The 20,428-nt window shown below is 40.2% G+C and overlaps 3 protein-coding genes across 4 annotated transcripts in view; 2 read left to right on the top strand and 1 right to left on the bottom strand.

Moving 5' to 3' along the window:
- On the top strand, positions 1-3,302 carry LOC105831181 (nischarin). Its single transcript, XM_012671159.3, has 3 exons — positions 1-469; positions 689-989; positions 1,068-3,302. The coding sequence occupies exons 1-3, from the start codon at positions 342-344 to the stop codon at positions 2,034-2,036; spliced, it is 1,398 nt and encodes a 465-aa protein (XP_012526613.1). The 5' UTR covers positions 1-341; the 3' UTR covers positions 2,037-3,302.
- LOC105831179 (alpha-crystallin B chain) overlaps positions 2,947-20,428 on the bottom strand; it is a 20,879-nt gene continuing 3,397 nt past the window's right edge. Inside the window, exons 2-4 of one of the 2 annotated variants that reach the window (XM_012671156.3) lie at positions 14,745-14,861; positions 13,121-13,313; positions 2,947-3,962 (exon numbers count right to left, since the gene is read on the bottom strand). In XM_012671156.3, coding sequence (XP_012526610.1) covers positions 3,768-3,962; positions 13,121-13,313; positions 14,745-14,861 — 505 coding nt within the window. In that variant the 3' untranslated portion in view covers positions 2,947-3,767. The remainder of the gene's footprint in view (positions 3,963-13,120; positions 13,314-14,744; positions 14,862-20,428) is intronic. The other variant, XM_012671157.3, reaches the window with a different exon arrangement.
- LOC105831180 (thyroid transcription factor 1-associated protein 26 homolog) overlaps positions 14,868-20,428 on the top strand; it is a 15,052-nt gene continuing 9,491 nt past the window's right edge. Inside the window, exon 1 of the mRNA XM_028191489.2 lies at positions 14,868-18,692. The gene's annotated coding sequence lies outside the window, so the exon portion shown is untranslated. The remainder of the gene's footprint in view (positions 18,693-20,428) is intronic.

Here is a 20,428-nt window from a genome sequence, read left to right on the forward strand (position 1 = left end):
TTTTTTTTTCCTCTTATCGCTCGCGGATTCGTGACAGCTGTCAAAGATGCGCACCGCTCGTGCTCTCTCGCGGCCCCGTCTTCCGCTCCGCGGAGCGACATCGTACGCTGGCGATAAGCGCGTAGACGTGTGTACGTGCGTGATCGCGATGCCACGCGGGACCTGCCCCTAGATGCACCGTATACATCGTCGACCTACGCCGATTGCACGAGAGAGGATAACCTTCCGGTCCCCTTCGTCGTCCGCGAGAGAGGAGCGAGACCCTTGTGTTGCCACGTTGTACACGTAGCCGCAGCGAAACGCAGCAAAATCGCTCTCTCGCCCGTCGCCGGACCACCGCCATGGCGTGCGTGCTGCAGAACCAGGACAACGTACACCTGAAGATAAAGTCGACCAACACGGTGGGCGGGATCACGTATTACAACATCGAGGTTACGGTCGGGTCGGTCAAGTGGGATGTCGTACGCAGGTAACACTCTGGCACTTGCCTTTGCTCTTCTTGTCGCGAGCGACACATTTTGCGCCTTACTTTCGTTCGACTGTTCGGGTTTTTATGTGTTTAAAAAGCCAAGATTTTATATATATAAATTAAAGTGAAGAGAAGCGCAAGATGTATTTATCATATCCATTAAGGTGGAATATGTATGTAAAAAGGGGGAGAAGTCCACGACTTTTCTTTGTGTCACAGGTACAGCACGTTTGCGGCACTGCACGATGACTGTGTCTCCAAGTATTGCGTTGAGAAAGACATTTTGCCACCGAAGAAGCTCATAGGCAACAAGTGCGAGGCCTTCGTGGAGAAGCGCAGGCAGAATCTCGAGGTGTACCTCAACGCCCTTTATAATTACCTGAAGAAAGCAATGCCCCAGGAACTGGTCGTATTTCTGAACCTAGATGATTACGACATATATTACATGATGCAAAAACTGGCGTATGAGTTTTATGCAATGTGCAACAACAAATCATCTTATACGTTCAATCCAGTAGAGGTAATTGAAAGAAATGGCTTGGTTCCTAATCGGTAGTTTTTTACGAAGACGATGTCTTTTTTTTTATTTTACTTTCAGCTGTACGCAATCAGCGAAAGATTGAAGCAGCCGTGCCCTTTGTTCGAAGTTGTGGAAAAATCGTGTAACTTCGGTGACGTTTTGGATTATAATGCTCGTTTAACCGATCTCACGATCCAGGGAAGTTACACGGAGCGTTACAAACTTAGCAATATTTATCCGTCTTCGGTGTCTATCGAGTTGTCTACCTTTAAAAATGTACAAAACCTGACAATTGACCAATACCCGGTCGACAAGATTTACCATATGGGAAATCTTCGGGACACGGTAATCACGTTAAAAGTCACCAACGCGAAGCTCAGGAATATCGTGGAGATGGCCATGTGCGAGGAGGTTCACAAAAACATTGAGAACGCCAACGATTCTCACGTGTGGATGAAAGTGACGCACTTGGATCTCAGCGACAATCGCATCGAAGTCATAGACGAGGCGATTAAACTATGGCCGCAATTAGAATGCCTGACGCTGAACAACAATCTCTTGTCCGAGATATCCAACGCGACGCTATTGCCGCGATTGTCCCAACTGTACCTGGCGTCGAACAACTTCACCAGTCTGCCGGACGACCTTCACACGCGACTCGGATACATCGTTTACATCGACCTGTCGCAAAACAAACTCACATCGCTCGCCAGCTTCTCGAAGATGTACTCGCTGGAGGGATTGGACGTGAGCTGTAATCGTATTGAGAAGATCGAGGAGGTAGAACACATCGGTCACCTACCCTGTCTGGAAAACCTGAGGCTAACGGGCAACCCGGTGTCGACGATAGTCGACTATAGAATCAAAGTACTGGTGCCGTTTGGTAAGAGAGCCGCAGACATATGCTTGGACAATGAAAAGCCGAATCAAAGGGAACTCGATACCGTGTCGGTTCATCAAGCCTTACGCATCGCGCGAGAGGGTAAATCGCCGTCGTTTACCGCATCCGGCGCACCGCTGTTCTCCGCCGAGACTCCGAATGTATAAAAATTTTTATCGTTTTCTCTTTTATCGCGCCAACCCGTGTTACACTTAAAAAATATTTAAATTCGAAAACAAAAAAATGTTTATTAAAATGTTTTAATATGATATATGTAGATTTTATATTAAGAGACTGATCTTTTCTTCTTTGAGAAAAATTATTGTTTCTGGTCTCTATTGTACATTTGATAGTTTTATTGATACGATACGTAAGCAAATAAGAATATACTTTTTATTTTTATCGTGATTCTTCAAAGAGCGTAATGCTAAAATGAAACAATACGTTTTATGAAGTTTTCGTGTTATAACCTCAAGTATAAATCTAAGATAAAACATCTTTTTTACAAGCAAATAAAATTGTACACAATCCATGACAAAAATATACAAACAGGATGTGTTTCGTGAAATCAATTTGCAAAAATTTTCGTTATTTTATACATATCGTGCATAGATTGTTTATCGATCTCGTACATAGATTTTTCATCGATCATCTACAACAATGAATTAATCTATGCATCTATTGTATTTTATATATGAATAATTATTTGATCACTACTCATAATATGATTTTATCGGTATTTTTTTAGAATTAGTGTGATTTAGTCATAAATTACATAATATTATTTATTCAGAGATGAATGTTTAATCTTTTCAATAAAAAAAAAACTTGTGTAACAATTTTATAACAATTCAATGTTAAAGATTTATTTATGTATACAAATATTTTGTTAATAAAGACAAAGTGATAATATATCTTGTTGTCAATATCGTGTTGAGAAATTATATTTTACGTACCAAATTGCTTTTATATTTAAAATCGTATTCAACTTTGAACAATATTACCTAGAGTATTTATCAGGAAAGGTATAATTGTTCACTTATTATTTTTTATCGTTAAGAAAATATAAATTCGTTATTATTAGATTTATCATAGATTTTTATTTAAATTTGCGTTCGCATTACCTTTAAATATTACGCTTGTCATATGTTTCGAGTGTACATGTGTGTATGTGTCGTGTTGTGTGTATTTGTTAAATGTGTGTTGCGCATATTTCGGAAATATTAAAATATTCATAAATAATATCAATATAATGATCATATATTCTAAGCATTGTGTTATAGTCTTTTTATACGTACACCTAAACTAACACATACATAAGTTAGCCGTTGCAAACGGCCGTTTTTTTTCCATTGATTTATGAGCTTCAATTCGTTGATACGCAAGTGCACAAGTAAGCAATGCAGCTCACAGCTTCTCAAAAAAAAAAAAAAGTCTAACTAAAATACATTGGTTCAAAAGGTAATGCACATTTCTGGAAAAAAAATTACACTTCTACACGAGGAAATCGGAAATATCTTGTGTATCAAAGGAATAAAGCTGCTCGTATGAAAAAAGGAAAAAATTTTTTATCAAACATTTTATCAAACATTTTAGCTAACTTTCTTTCAACATTTACAGCACTTTGAAATTGCTCTATTTTTGATTTATTCTTCATGAAAAGTCGACACGCACCAGATACTTGGCGTAGTCGCTTTCTTTTTGCTATTTAGTTAAAATTGGTCAAAATTGCTCGCACGAATAGATCAATTTCTTTAAGTTTACTATAAGGTAATAATAGTAAGAGAAAAATATAAGGACTTACGAAGGAAAGGTCCAATCTGGATAAGTCGGATGGGAAACGGGAGGAATTCGAGGCAGAAAATTAGAAATCAACTTTCCGCAGTTCGTCATTGGGTTTACTGGTGTGCGATCGGGATTAGCTTCTCGCCCGAGCCAATTGCTGGTAAGGGCGCCTCCACGGTAAGGACACCGTCCTTACTCAGGGAAGACTTGATGGTCTCAGGATTGGTTCCCTTCGGCAACAGGAATTCCCGGTTGTACTCTCTGTATACCGATTTGCTCTCCGTCTTCTCCTCGTGCTTGGCGTGGACCTGGACAAACAGAAATTGCATTACGTTAAATGAAATCGACGATAGTCATACGACGACATGAACTTTACAATTATCACTACTTATATTAATTATATTTATTGACAATTTAACGTAACTGAATTGCGCGCGCGAGATCGTAAAAAGTTATCGAATAATTCGAATTATATCAATCATACTATCAATTAGAAAAACTACAGATTAAATTAAATAAGCTGAGTTTAAATAATTTTTGTTCTTTATTTCATATATAAAATATTTATAAAATATCTGTGCAGAGAAGGAAAAAAATGTTTTTAATAGAAATTAATTCACGATTGCAACCAACTCTTTTAATGCGGCAGCTTCTGCCGCCTTGAAACTAAAATATATTATGGCCAGTAGCCAAATTATTCCATACTACGGTGAGATTATTATTAGTAAGAGTATTAATTATTACTGATGTTAATCGTACTAATATTTTGTCTGCGATCTCCTTGCAAAACGCGTATGCGTCACGCGGGCTTGCTGATTTATTGAATTTACAAGTCCTCGTTAATATTCGCCTCGCGTGCGCCTAAAGGGCATCGCGATTGATTTTCGTCATTGCGAATGCATCGGAATGACGATCCCGACGTTGCCTTTTTCACGGTCACACGTACGTTTCTCTGTTTCCACGAGGGCAAGAAGAATTATCGGCTCTGTCCATCGCGTTCGAATTTTCACCGAATGACAACCGCAAGGACAGATACGCTCGATAAGTGTCCTCCGTGACTCTCTAACGAGCAATTTTCCTAAGCGATCTAGAAATAGGACAACGAAAGTAGCCCCGTAATAGTGTGACCGTATTACTCATTGCGTTCGACCCATGAGTCACGCCCGCTACGTTCGACCATGCGTAGGTTTCGTCTCCTTGGTGGACGCGTAGGTTTGTTACAACGTGTCAGACATCGATCTCATCTTTCCACCCGCGACTGACGCATTACGCATTATTACGCTTATTGCAGATCCACCCGAGATGTCGCTTCTACGCGAAGAAGCACGGCGCTCATTATTTCGTAAAAGATTTTTCGGAGTTTTATAAAAATTCAAGTGTCGCTTATTTATCAGTCCGACACGAATGCAAAGATATTTGCAAGATTATAAGCCACATAATTACAACACATTTTAATTCAAATTAAAAAAAAAAAGGATTATAAAGGATTATAAAGTATTAGTTTAAAAATAGAATATAAGCACTGAGAAAAAAAGTAATTGAATCAACACAATTTTTTTGTTGCGGGCTGTGAACAAAAGATGTACTCGGTACAACAATATATGGTATTGCAGTATAAATACATAGTTCAATCAACATCGTTGTACTTGAATTTAACAACGAATATTGTTATATTAAGTATATCTTTTGTTGGCAGCCCGCAACAAAAAAATTGTGTTGAATCAATTACTTTTTTCTCGGTGTAGAAACGCATGTAAAATAAAAATGAAATTTATAGCGACGCTGTCTTATTCTGCAAATTCTTCATATATTTCTCTTACTCCGAGACTAAAGAAATACAGTGCAAGTAGTACAAATGGCTGTGCAGGAACTCATTGAGACGGGATGGGAAATGAGACCGGGGTGAAGGATCGTCGTTCACAGCGACGAAAGTGGGTTATGAGAGCCGCGACGCGATCTCGTAAGACGCCTGCGTCTTACGTGAGCCCGTGTAAGCTGTCGTAAAAGGGGTCGAAACGCAGCCCGGGGACGAAGGGGGACGAGACGCGGGGAAGATGGCGGAGCGTATGACCGCCGTCGCCCTCCACCCCTCTACCTCACGTCGACGCGAATCGATATTTTCAGGCTTATCCTTGCGAGTCATCCTTGCTCGTCCCTGTGGTTTCTTTTCCGCAGGCTATCGGCTTTTTATTCCACACAAACTCTTCACGAGAGAGAGAGAGGGGGGGGGGGATATTCAATGCAAAAAACGTATCCAGTTCGCCGCGATGTCCGTCTCGAGCCCCGTGTTCTTCGCAACTAGAACCCTTCCGTGCAATCGAGCACGTTTTCGTTGACTCAGCGATCGATGATGATTTACATTTTATCACGAAACGGAATCGCGGCCGGATATTTCTTTACATACCCTCCGAATTCTTCAAACTACGCTCGTTGCTTATTCGTTTTTCTCGTCGCGCGAAGCAGTTCACCTTAGATTCTATCGACGAAAAAGAAAAAAAAGCGCCCGAGTGAAACATGCGTTCGGTATTACGGGGTCGACTCGATTTTATCTCAGTTCATTATGCGCTCTCGTCGTCTTTTTATTCCTCGTAACATTTGGATGGATTTGAGATTAAAACAGGATTTAAGATTTAAGCGCAGAGGACTCCGCGGTGGGCCGCCCGAGGATGTGCAAACGTTACACAACACACTCGCGGATAGCGCCGCCGCTTGAGTTTTGTGTAAACGAGCGTTATTACATGACGGTGCTGTTACATCATGTTAATGTGGCGAGTGTTCGATCAGCGACGTATTTAGAAATCGCGGAGTTTGCATGGCAGCGCGAGAGCGAAGAAGCCTTGAAGAAGAGGATCAGCGGTGAGTACACGGTATTGACTCACATGATCAAACGACAAAAGTAGCACTACACTTTTGTGCCGTGTACACACGGAGTGTCCTAGACGGCGCTAGAAAAAAAAATCTCAATCCTTAATTAGATGTCCCAAGGTAAAGCTTAACTGAATTAATTTCTGAATTTTTAAATAAAATCTCTTTTAATTTAAGAAAATACCTCAAGACAGGACTTTAATTTAATTAGCCAATTGTATTTTCGACGCCTCGGAAAATTCCCCACCCCTCCAATTTTCAATATCTTAAGTGTTTAATAAATAGAATGTTCTAAAAGAAAAGCTCATTTAAATTAAATTTTTGTTCAAGCAAGTTTCAACGCGTCAGAAAAAAACCTTTTTAATTTTGATACTACAAGACAAGCTCTTAAATTAACAAAGGCTTGTTAAACCTGTAATTATTGCCCTAATTTTAAAAAATATCAAGTTTAATTGAATTACATTAAATTATGTTTTCTCTAAAGCCAATCAAAACAATGCCTGCACTGTAAAAAAATTACTGTAAAATTACAACTAAAATAGTTAATTGAGTTACATTAAATTAAGTTGAATTGAATAACAGGTTTAATTGAATTGCATTAAATCAAGTTTTTTTCAAAAGGCAATCAAAAGAATGCCTATACTGTAATTATAGAATTACAATTATAATAGTGTGACATAGTGTAAAAAATATTTTACAAAAAATTTTTTACACTATGTCAAATATGTAAAATATACACCGCATGAAAAAAGAATACTCGAACAACCGATAGAATGACTACGAATCAACAGTTTCGCCGGGCTAGCAAATCGCAACGTTTGATTCTGCGGGGTCACGCCTCGCCGCCCTTAATCGCGACGATACCTCTTGAAGCGTGTCTTCGTCGTGCGCGCGAGAAAAATGCAGGTGCACGCAGGATATGCGCGCGGTGCCACGCCCGTTAGAACGGCAAACAACATCGAAGGTACGGAGCCGCTTACCGCGCCGCTGCTGCTAATTGCATCGCGTAAAAGCCGCTAATGAGTTAGACAACTCGTTCGTTTCGGTTCGCCTCTCACGAGCGGCGTCCTCCGCCGCGTCGCCGTGAACGATCTGTCATCGCGCCGCGACACATGCCAGCCAACGAGATTAAGCCTTAACCTTGCGCGCCGCGTTGAAAAGCTGAGGGGGCTGGCAACTCCGCGATGCAATCCATATACCCTCTGTGTCCTTCCTCTCTTCCTCCTTCTGTTTGCCGTACGGTAAAACCTGCAACGGGCACGTATTTGATTTCGAGACGCGTGTCGCGCTGCCCCGCATAACTTTTGATCAGATGATATGAATTCCTTGGCACTCGCCCGAGTCGACGTAATAAACGGATGTAAAAGTACCCGAGATAACGAAGGCGGCTGATGTAATTAGAAGACTGAATTAACCAGCTAGGTTTTGGAAAAAGAGACAGTAGCCCGGTCAATTTTCTTTTTCTTAATTCACACAAAATAATTCTACGATTCTACGATCCTTCGGATTTTCCTCAATGGTTTGCAACAACGGCTTGCCAAAGAAAAAGCGTCCTTCTAATCACTCGGCTGGTCTCTCGGAAGTTGATCTTCGATACGGCAATGTAAAAATATCGATATCGAATACCGGAGGACTTCTTCTCCTCCTCTCTCAACGAGCGAGCCACGAAATGAATTCTCTCTCGTGACGGCGGTCATCCGTTAACGCGGTTCTCTTGTTGCTACGTTCCTTGAGATATCGATCGTGTCGGCCGTAAAAGAACAAAACTGCTACCACGGGAAAAGCGCGCGCGGGTAACCCTAGATCCCCGCGAGATCGAGAGAGAGAGAAAAAAAGAAATGGGAAGGAGGAAGAAGGAAAGACGAAAAAGGAAAGAGAGAACACACGAACTACGGTAACCCAACTCCCCGTAGGATCTAAGTTTTCACGGCGGATATCGTCTTACGGAGGAACGAGCAACATTACGCAACCCCACCAACTGTAAACCACTAGTCATTGAAGCGGCCGCGATTTGCCAAACTTCAGCACCCCCGAACTGCTCGCCGACGAGATCTGGGTTACAGTTCAGTGCACACGGTGACGTCGGTTTCAGTTATATTATCGAGCTTTTTTGGAATATTTTTTCAGTTTTTAAACGCTTAAAATTTTCATATCAAGGTTGTGGCACAAAAATGGGCCGATCACATTAATATTTTATAAATATTTTTGTTTTATTACGCGGTGTGTTTACGCATACGTGATAACTTTCTTTAATTTAAAAGTATAGTAATAAAAAAGAATAAGAACGAATTTTTAATACACCGTACACACGTGCATCGTCACATTTGCGTTAGTTTCGAGTGTAATAATGTAATTTTGTAGTACATTTTTTTTATCGTTAAGGGATTTTTACTAGAATACTAGAATATTCTTGATATCAACAGTTATCTGTGATAGCTGCTCTTCGAAATTCGGTGCCGCGATTGTCGAAAATAACGTAAGCCGCTGGCAGCTCTGACTCACCAACTAAATATAACCGTGAATTTTGATGTTCCTACTTCCCACTTCTGCTTTTGCGCGAATGAGAAACAGATCCGAAATCTTTCGAAAGTTGATTAAAGCGCCCCGTATATATCAACCCGAGGCATTCAATGAAATTCACCCTTCCACAATGAAAACGAAAGATCATATTCCCGGATCGTCGAACAAAATCCATCAATTACACAGATATCTATTGCAACTGACAAGCTTGGAAAATCTATCCCTCCGTCAAACAGAATTTAACGTGATATAATCAACCAGCGTACACTAACAAAAAAAATATGTTGTATTTGTGACTATAATTGCATAGTAAAATAGTCAGGAATATCACTTTTATAGTAATTATTATTTTATAATTTATATAATATATAATTTATAGTACAATTTCTTCATAATTGGCATCACCATATAAACATATTGTTTTTATTAATATTTAGCAGTAGTTACTATAAAAATGATATCCCTGACTAAAGATATTTTACAATGCAAATATCATCCGTTTTTCTATCAACGTATGAACCTAATCAACCATCGTCTCTCGTGTAAAATAACTTTTCAAATATCAACTTTTCAAACATCACCATAAACATGCATCCGGTATTTTTCGTATATCCTTCGGTTAAGCCATCTGGTATACCCGACGTGAATCCGCATATTACACGTGTTGCGGTAAGCAAAGCGAGAAAGGAGACATCGCTGCTTCTGCGGTGACGTCAACCGGCCGTAAATTCACGAGACGATCTACAACTCCTGCACGCGTCCGGCGGCCCGGACTATTCGTCCTTCGCAGCGTCGTCCTTGGTCGAGCCCTTTAAGGTCCGCTCGCGCTGCGCGGCCGACCTGAATTCGCCGGACCCTGACCACGTTACGCGACAGGCGGGAGAGTTTCAAGTTCCCCGTTCAGGTCCGGCGAAGGTCCGTTTAATATGGAAGACCGCTCCCTCCATTCCCTCGAAATTATTTCAGAAGGACCTCCGGACCGCGGAGGATAAATGATCGATGTTTCCCTGGAATGGAACCGCCGATGGATTACCCCAACGGAAAAGGAGAGAGATCGATCGAACGAAAAAAATTGGGTTGCCCGCGAACGTTCGGAGAATGTATAACGGATGCCGAGGTGGATGAAGAATTTCGTTCGAGCGTTGATACACCGGCGACGACGACCTCGTTCGAGAAAGATAAGACGGCCATCGGATACGGCGACGACGAATGCGAAATCGAGAATAACCACTTCGAATCGAAACGGGGAGAATTGTGCAACGTGCAGACAATCCAGACAGGAGACACGTTGTTTTGACAGCCGCGCACTTCCACCGTGCTACTACGAACTACTCGAAGCCGCCAATGCTAAGGAAAACAATGATAAAATCGTTCTCTTTAAAGAGAAATCGAGCTGCAAGTGTAAATAAACTCCGATCGGACGGGAGAAGCGCGAGCTCCGAAACGTTCCCGGTTTCGATCGTGAACTCTTTAAGAGAAACAGAAATGAAAAGAGACACCCTCGATCGCAGCCATTTGTCAAACAAATCGTCAGGACAGTGCCGCGCCTTGTTCCACGGCGAATCTTACATCGCTACGATCGTTCTCTCATCCCGAAGAATGACGAGCACGACGAGTACAACGACCTCATCATCCGATCTCCGTGCATAAACGGTGGAAGGAACTTCTGCAATGTACCATGCCTAAGAGAGAGAGATGAGAGGAGCGCTCCATTTCCGCTCCATTACCTCTCATATTGAAATAAGTAGCTAATTCTATGATCACGATTAGTTTCGTATTGCAAACAGGAAAAGGCGGATATCGCACTGGTGCACGGTGCGGCTTTTTCGACAAAAATCGCTCGACAGTTCAATCTTTAATCAAATTCGATGAATTTGTTTTTTAATGCATGTTAGATAATCCACTATAACGGGACACCGCGGCAATTTCTATATACATATACCTCAGTAACAGCTTTAACCACTATAATTACACTGAAAAAATATTCTTCATGGTATCGATGTATGACGTTTACTAACTAAAATTCATTGATACAATAAACTTTTTGTTAATAGTACAAATATTACATTAAACCTTTTCATTAGCCATACATAAATTTATTAATATAACGAATTATTCGTTGTTACAATAAATAAAACATTATGATAATAAAATAATTTATTGGACCAGTTTTAATAAATTTTTCGTTAGTAGAATATTTCATTGGAATTTATGTACAGTTTTGGTTCAGTGTAAGTGTTTGCCTAAAACATGATTTTATACTTGATGCTCCGTCTCGAAAACTTAACTGAATCTATGTACAATCAATGTCGCATCTTTTCACAGAAGAATTTATCTTTACAAGGGCAAAAAGTCGAAGATATCTTGATTTTTGGCTGAGTTATGAATTTTTTAATGCGTTTCTAGTAACTATAATTATCATTGGGCCTTAAAGGGTTAATACACATAGATTATCCAACCCTAAACAATTAACTAAAAAAATTTCGCGAATTAAATGTAACTTTCTTAGTGTTTAAGGTAATGTCGGCTCATTTCTGAGGTTGGGTATGTGTATATAAAAATTGCCGCAGTGCCTCATTATAGTGATCATCTGACATGCATTAAAAAAAAAATTCAACGAATTTGATTAAGAATTGAACTGTCGAGCGCTTTTTGTCCCCAAAGCCACACTGTGTGGCGCCTTCGACTCTCCAAACCCTCGCCGTGGAAAACGGAAGTAATCGAATTATGTGACAATAAAGTGTGGCCAAGTAAGATCGTATTAAAACGTAATTTCCTTAAATCGAATTTAGTATTCGATCATTAAGTTCGTGCGAAATTTAACGCGGCCCCGATACAAAGTCACGTTGCTTCTGGCGAAAATACGTGTTTACGCGACGCGCGACTCTCTTGTGTAATTCATAAGCGTAATCTCGCGTATACGTCCCTCGCGCTCCTCGGCTTGTTTGCTCACAATGGCCGAGCCACATTATTCCGGTCCGCCGGTATGACGACCGGCGTGAATTTATTTTCGGCGACGGTTATTTCCGTCCAGGTCTCCGGCGCGCGACGAACGTTAGAAGAGAAGGATCTCGAAGAGACGTAGCGCGCGATAGAAATCTCCCCCCCGTGGAATTTTCGCTCCAAAATATTTCCCTTCCGCGACACGGCGGCAAACGCCGAGGAGAAGGCGCGCGCAGATTCGTTTGAATCTACGTCGATCGATCGAGTAGAGAGTAGAATTTCGCCGAAAGTAAGAAAAAGAGAGAGAGCCAATCGCGACGAAACAAAAATGAAATCTCGTTTCGAATTCGATCGCGCGCTACCTCGGTGAGACCGGCCGGGCTTCTCCGAGCGGGAAGTGACGTAACGCAATCAATTACGACGTTCCGCACAGTTCATAAGGATCCGCAAATACCACAACAAGTAACTCCGCACGTTTTTGCCATTCCGTTTCGCCGTAAGGATGTGTTTCTTTGAAAAATCTTTACACCGTGCGGCCACAACTTTACATTTTAATTACTTAGTTAACAATCGATTTATGTTAACGGCTCGTGTTATTATCTCGAACTCTTCAGGTTTCTTTTCCACATAGCGCGAGTAAATAAAATGGAAATTGATGGTGGTCTTCCCGGCGGGTATCCCCCGAGTCACTTGCTCCTCGGCGAACGTAATAGGCGTGCGTAAATCAATAGGTTCTTAAAAATAAAAAAAAAACTTGCGCCGCGCAATTTGCGAGTAATTAACTTCACTTTATGACAGCACATTGTGCGTGACGGACAACTTTGTGTCGCGCCAATCCTCGCCAATTGCGCAAAAACCTGAGCCAGATTTGCACCTTGCCAAGTTGCGCAAGAGACCGCCCAGGCGGCGGCGAAGCACATGTCGCGATGAGTCAATCCCGCGTAATAATTTCGAGCTGCCAGATGAATCGAGGGAAAAAAGTCGCGCGGGACAATAAATTAAAAGATTCAGGCCCCGCGCGATATTTATTGCCTGCGGGAAACAAATAGGTCAACTTACTACGTCTTACGAAAGGCAAGACTTTCGCCTCTACATCGAATCGCTTCCGTACTTGAACTATGAACGGTCTCCAACTCACCAATAGCTTGTTGTCCACGGTCTTGACGACGATCTCCTCGGGCGTGTATTGTGAAACGTCGAAGCGCAGCTTCAGCATCTTGTTGTCACCCTCGTCCTGAATGAGGGGACTGTTGAGGCCGTCCAGCCAGGCATGATCGTGCTGAGGGGGATTCAGAGAACTGCTGTTTTGAGTGGACTGTTGTGTGGTGGTGCTGTAATGTAAAAGAAAAGACTCGATTATACGCCGGCGAGTACGGTAACGCAAAGTCCAGAGAAACGAGAACAAATGAGATGCATCGTCGGATCGACACGTTGAATGATGGAGCGGTGATGAGCGACGTCGTATCCGTTAACGTAAAAAGAAAAAAAAACCTGTTGACTATACTACGGTTGGTGCAATAGTATGAAGCCTTACTTACGGTGACGATGGACGTACGAATCAAATAAATAGACGCAAAAGACTGACATTAATATAAAATGCGTTAATATCAGTTAACGCTAAAAAGGTCAGCGTTTCACCATTTGTAACCGTTTTCGTTATCATCTCGTACACACTGAGAAAAAAATATTGTTAATCTGACTAAATCTTTCAACCTGATTAAATTCCTTTAATTCGAATATTTATTCATTCAACTTAAATACATAAAATACTCGAACTTCGATTTAAATATTTATATATTTGACTGAAATACATAGATAGTTGAATTAAAGAAATTTAATCAAGTTGAAAAACTTAGTCAAATCAACAACTTTTTTTTCCTCAATGCAGAAATAGATGAATAAAAAAATTGCATAACTTTGTGTAATAAAAAATCGAATCATTCGTTTGAAATGCTAATTAGCGATTAATTCACGCTTTGCCTTCTCTAGCGTTAACCGAACTGGTGTTACTATAACTTTTGCACGCAGTGCTATAATCTATGCAGAACTATGAGGAACATAAAATATATGAATAATGTTAAGAGGGACAACGAAATCGTCGTTTCAACTTTGAGGTAATAAAACGTGCAAACATTATATTCGTTGTACTCGCGCTCTGGCACGATTACAACTGCATTAACCCTTTGTAGAAAAAAACGCTATTAATTTTTAATTTAGATCTCTGCTATTATCTCCTAAGCACATTATATACGTTAACGTAATAAATTTGACAAATATTGATAATTGACATTCAGAAAAAGGAGTTTATTAAATCCTCGCATTTTCGAATTTTCTTTTGCTACAATAAAATCATCAATGATCGACAACAAGACTTTACTTCCCTCTTGCCTAATCGAATTATTTGAACACATCTTCGCGCGTTAACCTCCTACACCTTATTCTTCGAATTCTACAAAGGGTTAAAGACGTAAACCTGAGAAATAAACGACACAGTGCGGGATAAACACTCTGGGAGGTAACGTAAAAATGGGGTGCGGTGGTCTAATTTAACTACTAGTATTTTAAAAACGAAGCATCGATCTACTTGGTCCTCTCCGGTTTAGCTTTGCAAATTTATAATCGGGGGATGCGCGCCCTTGATGACGCGCCACATCCTTCCGATCCCGTAGACCGATCGTCCCTACATCGATCGACTCGTTTTTTCTCGTGCTTTTCTGTGTGCGTGTTTGCTCTTTTTTTTTTGTTCTGTCTACGAGTGTCACCTTTTGAAGCTGTCGAACGCGGACCGCTTCGACGGTGCTGCGGGGTCGACCTTGTCCCAACCTTCGCTCTTCGAGGTCGTCGACGTGTGGTGCTCGCTGGTGCTCGTGTGGTGCCGACTTCATAGTTAGTCACGTGCCAATGCAGAGAGCCATTCGGTAGGCGAGACGGGCGCAGGAAGAGGGATTTTTGTTGTTATTATTATTATATCGATTAACTCTGACAGTTACGGAGTCTCGTCCGAATTTAATGTTAATCCAAGCGGTTACGTGGTCTTCGCTTCTGTGTTTCTTGGCGGTGTTGCAGTTCGGATTAATCTCCGCCCCGCGGTTTCCTCGGAGTGGATTTCATCAGCGATTAACTTTCTTTTACACAGTGGATTCAACGCGAAATCACAGTTTTAAAATCGCGAAGCCCACGAAATTTCCTTTTATTCTGTATAAATTGCGCTACAATACGCACAAGTGGTTAAGTATTATTTAAAAAAAACACCACGAAAAAAATTTATAAAAGATTTTAAAACTATGATTAAAATAAAGAATCGACAGTTATTCGTCAGATAATTCTAAGATCTCTTCCGAACCTTCTGGTTTCACTAACGACAGATAATTCATGTTCGCCATTTATCATTTTCATCAACCAGCACCAGTTCCTTCCTTCGACTTCAAGTAAATAGTCGTGTCTATTTGAGAATCCATTCACGTCTATTTCTATTTTTATAATAACGATTGCTCGTTATTATATCTACGAATAACTGGTCAAAGTTTATATTCGCCGCTGATGAAAACCATTCGTTCAAATTACGATTTTGTGCCGATATAATTATCCTGAATTTCCGATTAATTTCTGGCAAAGAAATGTCGCTTCGAATTGTATGAAATTGTTATATTAACGGATTAAACATATTTTTGGTATTAAGAGCCATATTTTCGCCAAGAAACAATGAGCGAGCGACGTTCCCAGCAAGATTTAATTGAAATTCTGATACTTCTTTACTTTTATCGTACTCTTATCTTTTTGGATTAAATGTTATTTTAACTAATTAAAAAATATTACACAAAAAATGCCGATACGATTCCTTAAAAATGTTCAACGTTGAACTGCGAAAAAAATAAATTTAAGTTTTATTAATCTTTTATCACACTTTTACATATCCATAGGGACCTTATGTAACTGTATAAAATTATAAAAATAAATCATAGAAATCAGCACTAAATCTTTAATATTAAATAAAAATATCGTATCACGTGTACGTACTAGAAACTACACAACTAATAACCTAAAAACGCAAATCCAAAATATTCACGGATGCTGGAAAATCGCTTCCGAAAGAAGGACAAGAAGCAGTAAGACAATCGACACACGTCAAACACGCAGCAAATTAATCGTAAAGTCTATATACAAATTATTTGTACAACTTAAAGGATTAAGAAGCGCACTCCGCAGATGCATACGTATAAATCTTATCCGTTCCATTACTCGCGTGAAAGAAAAAAAAGAGAACATTTTTCGCTTGTGAAAGAAAAACAAAATAAAATTTCTTGAGTTGCGCGTTTATCCGGATGATCCTTCTAAACGCGAGAGAGATCGCTGCATTATTATTATTACCTAACGCTGATATAATCGGCGTTAATCCTATTAACGGATTTTCCCCCTAGAGGATTCCGATCGATCGTAAACGTGCTTAAGGGCGAGATTACTTGTAGCTGCTTCGCGCGAAACAACGTCGGGCTAAATATCACGACGAACCGGAAGTGTCCTGCCTTGTCTTCTCGGAGAGAGAGAGGTCGTCGACCCATTACCACGGAAGATACTATAAATAGTACGCAATTACGTCGTCGCAGCGAAAGGGGTGATCGTGATTTCTCAAGTCACGTTTTATTCACGTTACCTTCCTATCGCGCACAATTAACTCCGACTTAAAAGTTAATTCCAATTGCACCGCACTGTTTTCCAGCCTCGCTTATCGTTCCTCGAAATTTACACGGATTTCGAAAGAAGTCTCGGCGAGTCAGGAGAATTCCCTAGCTAGCTTAACATTCTAAATAGCACGGCTATGAATCATTCTCTCTCGTGATATAACTCCGCTCGTGTAAACCTGAAGAGATGATTTATTGTGATACACAAATGTTTTCCCTTACAAAATTTTCATGAGAGCTGCGAGAAAAATTCCCTGGTTATTATTACAGTTTTTCCAACGAAATGTGTTGTACCCTTCCATGAGCGGAAATGATATATTCTTGTAAAAGGTAACGCATATGAAACGAATATCCGACAGAAATTGATGTTCGCAAGAAATGAGATCGCATACGACGTTTATAAAATTTTACGACGGTCGAATAAATTCCACGACAGAGTAAAACGATTCTAAGAACGAAATGTCACTATATCCCGTCACGCGATGTACCGTGTTCAACAGTAATAACAATTGTTTTCCGCGCTTTATTTCCTTCGTGCGTAAAAAGTATATCGAACAAAGAGGGACCGCCGTCAAATAAATCCCAGTCGACTGCCGTGCAAACTATTCGGCAAATCTACCGAGAATGCGCATATGCATTTGTATCTTTTCCAGAAATCCAGAGATACACGTTACTCTCAAGATTCTGACTGAATCTAGACTCGTAACATTTAAATATCACAAGACGTTCGCCAACGGGAAGCACAAAGGGGGGATTCGGAGTGGAGCCGCAGGAAAACTACGTGGGAAAGAATGAGAGAGAAATGCAGTAGAGAACAATTATATGCCAGACAAGAGAGAAAGGTCGGTTCTCGTCTCGTGAAGTCGAGGGAGGTCAACCGTGTAGAGCGCAGGCTCTCTTTACAAAACCCGACTCGTCGGAGTGAAAAGGCTAAACGAATCGCGGAGATCACGAAATAACAAATTCTAAACTCCAGTCGCGTTATTTTACCGGCGTTATTATTCACGCCGTAGTTTTTTTCATCACTGCTCACTTTAACCAGATATAGCAAAAATAATTAATAAAAATGCAGTGTCATTAAAAAAAAAAGTTTTATTAGTTACTAAAAGTTATACTAAAGATATTAAACACGAAGCAGTAGTGGACTCGTTAAATGTAAAGACTAAGCGGTGTTTATCTAATCTGTTTATTCTAGCTATGTTTGCTACTTGAAATCGTTGAAAGTGATTGGCGTAACTTGTGTATCAGTCTCGAAGTCTTGTATCAGTATATCACAATTTCATATCAAAGTATCAACTCGAGCGCAGATTTCCATTGCAGAAATTATAAACGGGATACATAATATCATTCCTCCGCGTGTTCTTCGCTTTTATTTCACAAAATATAACAAAAATAAAATGTAAATATTATTAGGTAAAAAAAATCTATCAGGAGACTTTTGTCACTTCGATCGAAATATTTTTAAAAATATATTTTATAAATTTGATTGCGAAAATAAAATATAAAAATAACCATATGGAAAATCTCCGAATAAAAATTCTAATTATAGAATTATAGAATTGTAACTGCAATTGTTGTTATTCACCGTATCCCGATTTGCTCGACGAACGACAAAAAATGTATTATCCACATCGCAAATCATGTTTAATCAATCAACTTTATCGAATAAGATAATCAGCACTACGAGCACGTTTCGACGGAATCATATTTAGCTATTACGCGATGCCAATGGTCGGCTGGGAGTCAATGAATCGCTTAACTCACAGTCAGTCCGTACACACACCGCCGGCACATTGTCTGTGTAACAGAAAGACCACGGTTGTACCACGAGGACAAAGGAGCGCGCGTGTGGGAAAGTGCGCGGAAGAGCGAGCGGAAAGTGAATATCTCCCTTTGGCACGCATGCATTCGCCGTTCGTCGGGCCTTCGATCGCGATGCCCCGCACGTCAGTTTATTCGTGAAAGTTCAAGCATGCAGTTTAGCATAGTTCACCAAAGTCAATTAGCAAGTTATTGCCCCGCCTGCAAGAGGTAATTTCCTGTTGTTGCCGCTCGCACCTTGACGCCCGAAATCTGTCCGTCATGGAAGCATCAAAGCTGCGCAATATCGTTATCTATCAAAGTTTTTAATTTAGCGCATTTTAAATTCATACGTCAGATTTACATTCTCCAAATAATTTCAGCGCCTCCGTTATTTAACAATAAAAAATATTATCGGTTACAAAACAGTGTCGTCACCGTTTCTAAATCAACCCCGAAATGTACGAATTCAATTATCGCAAAGTCGAATTCAGGTAGTGACGGGGAGTGAAAAGAATTTCGAGCACAGGTGCACGAAAAGTCGATAACGTCTGTGTATCTTGCTGTCTGTCCATTAGACAGGCGGCGTCTATCATTAATAACACGTTCGCGTCGAAAGGCACTCCGCGCGTGATGTGCCATAGGCGCTTGTCTATTTGCGGTAGCCGTCCCTGAACGCAAGAAATTACGTCAGAAGCACGTGATTATTCGGACTTCGTAATGGACCATATTCACCTCCCACGAGTGATTCCATCGAGAACCTGCGAGATCAGCACCTGCTTATACCGCGGCGCGTGTCCGTATTTATAGATCGCGCCAGGCAGAATCTTTCATGCTCAATGACGGCGCACGCGTGTGCTGCTCCTCGTCGAAAAAGTCTGGTTACGATCCGCAAGACTGAATTCTCGAGGACATTATGAAAGGGAACGCGATTGATCAAGATGAATGGACTACGCCGGGAAAGTTTCATATCAAAAATTGCTACACTGAGAAAAAGAAGTTTTGATTAAATTTTTCAACTTGATTAAATTCCTTCAATTCAACTATTTATGTATTTCAGTCAAATATATAAATAGTTAAATTGAAGTTCAAGTATTTTATATATTTAAGTTGAATGCATAAATACTTTAGTCAAAAATTTAGTCACAAATTAACATTTTTTTTCTCAGTGTACGTACTCTCTAAATTTCATAGAGTGAAAATACTGCTGCTACAATTTTTCCGAGTAATTTTCCACTCTAATGAGATCGAGTTAAAGTGGAAAAATCTCTCGAAAAATTGTAGTAGCATTTCCACTCTATGAAATTTAGAGAGTACATGGTAATTTTTGATATAATCTTGATCAATCACGTTCCCCTTGATGGATTATGTTTCGTTTACAATGTGTAAAAAAAAAAACTTAAGGCAATGTCTCGCGAAGTCTGCACTGAGAAAAAAGTTTGTTCGACAAAATTTTCCAACTAAAATAAAATTTTAACGGTTAGAGAATTTACGCAGTTAACTTAAATACACAAATTTCAATTCAAGTATTTATATAGTTAATTGAAATATATAAATATTTAAATAGACAAAATTTTATTTAATTCGAAAATTTAGTCAAATTAACATTTTTTTCTCTCAGTGCATACATCTATCGTTATGATAATCAAATTACATTTGAACCCGTCCATCAGATCTAACGACAATCGCGCCGGTTGCCAACGAACCAATGACTGATCAAATTAATTGCACGGTATAATGACTACGAACGAATCGCCAGGTGATGAAAATCTGCGAACCTCGGATTACAAACGAGACAAAAAACAATCGCGCAACATACCGAAGCTTGATGACCGTCTTATGCGCAGGTGGATAGAGATCCTCATTATTCAGAATCATCGCGATGGATCCTCGGCGACGGTGGGCGAAAAGTTCGATGCTCGTTGAGGCTCTCGCTTTAAAGCGCGGACCGTCGACGACCGCCGATG

The sequence above is a fragment of the Monomorium pharaonis genome, chromosome 7 (assembly GCF_013373865.1).
Source record: "Monomorium pharaonis isolate MP-MQ-018 chromosome 7, ASM1337386v2, whole genome shotgun sequence".
In the NCBI taxonomy this organism is placed as follows: domain Eukaryota; kingdom Metazoa; phylum Arthropoda; class Insecta; order Hymenoptera; family Formicidae; genus Monomorium; species Monomorium pharaonis.

What these genes read in the sequence shown, in the direction of transcription:
- LOC105831181 (XM_012671159.3), top strand. Translation starts at nt 342, where the DNA reads ATGGCGTGCGTGCTGCAGAACCAGGACAACGTACACCTGAAGATAAAG. An exon ending in AAGTGGGATGTCGTACGCAG is followed by an intron (nt 470 to 688) that starts GTAACACTCTGG and finishes TTTGTGTCACAG; the next exon opens with GTACAGCACGTTTGCGGCAC. An exon ending in ATACGTTCAATCCAGTAGAG is followed by an intron (nt 990 to 1,067) that starts GTAATTGAAAGA and finishes TTTTACTTTCAG; the next exon opens with CTGTACGCAATCAGCGAAAG.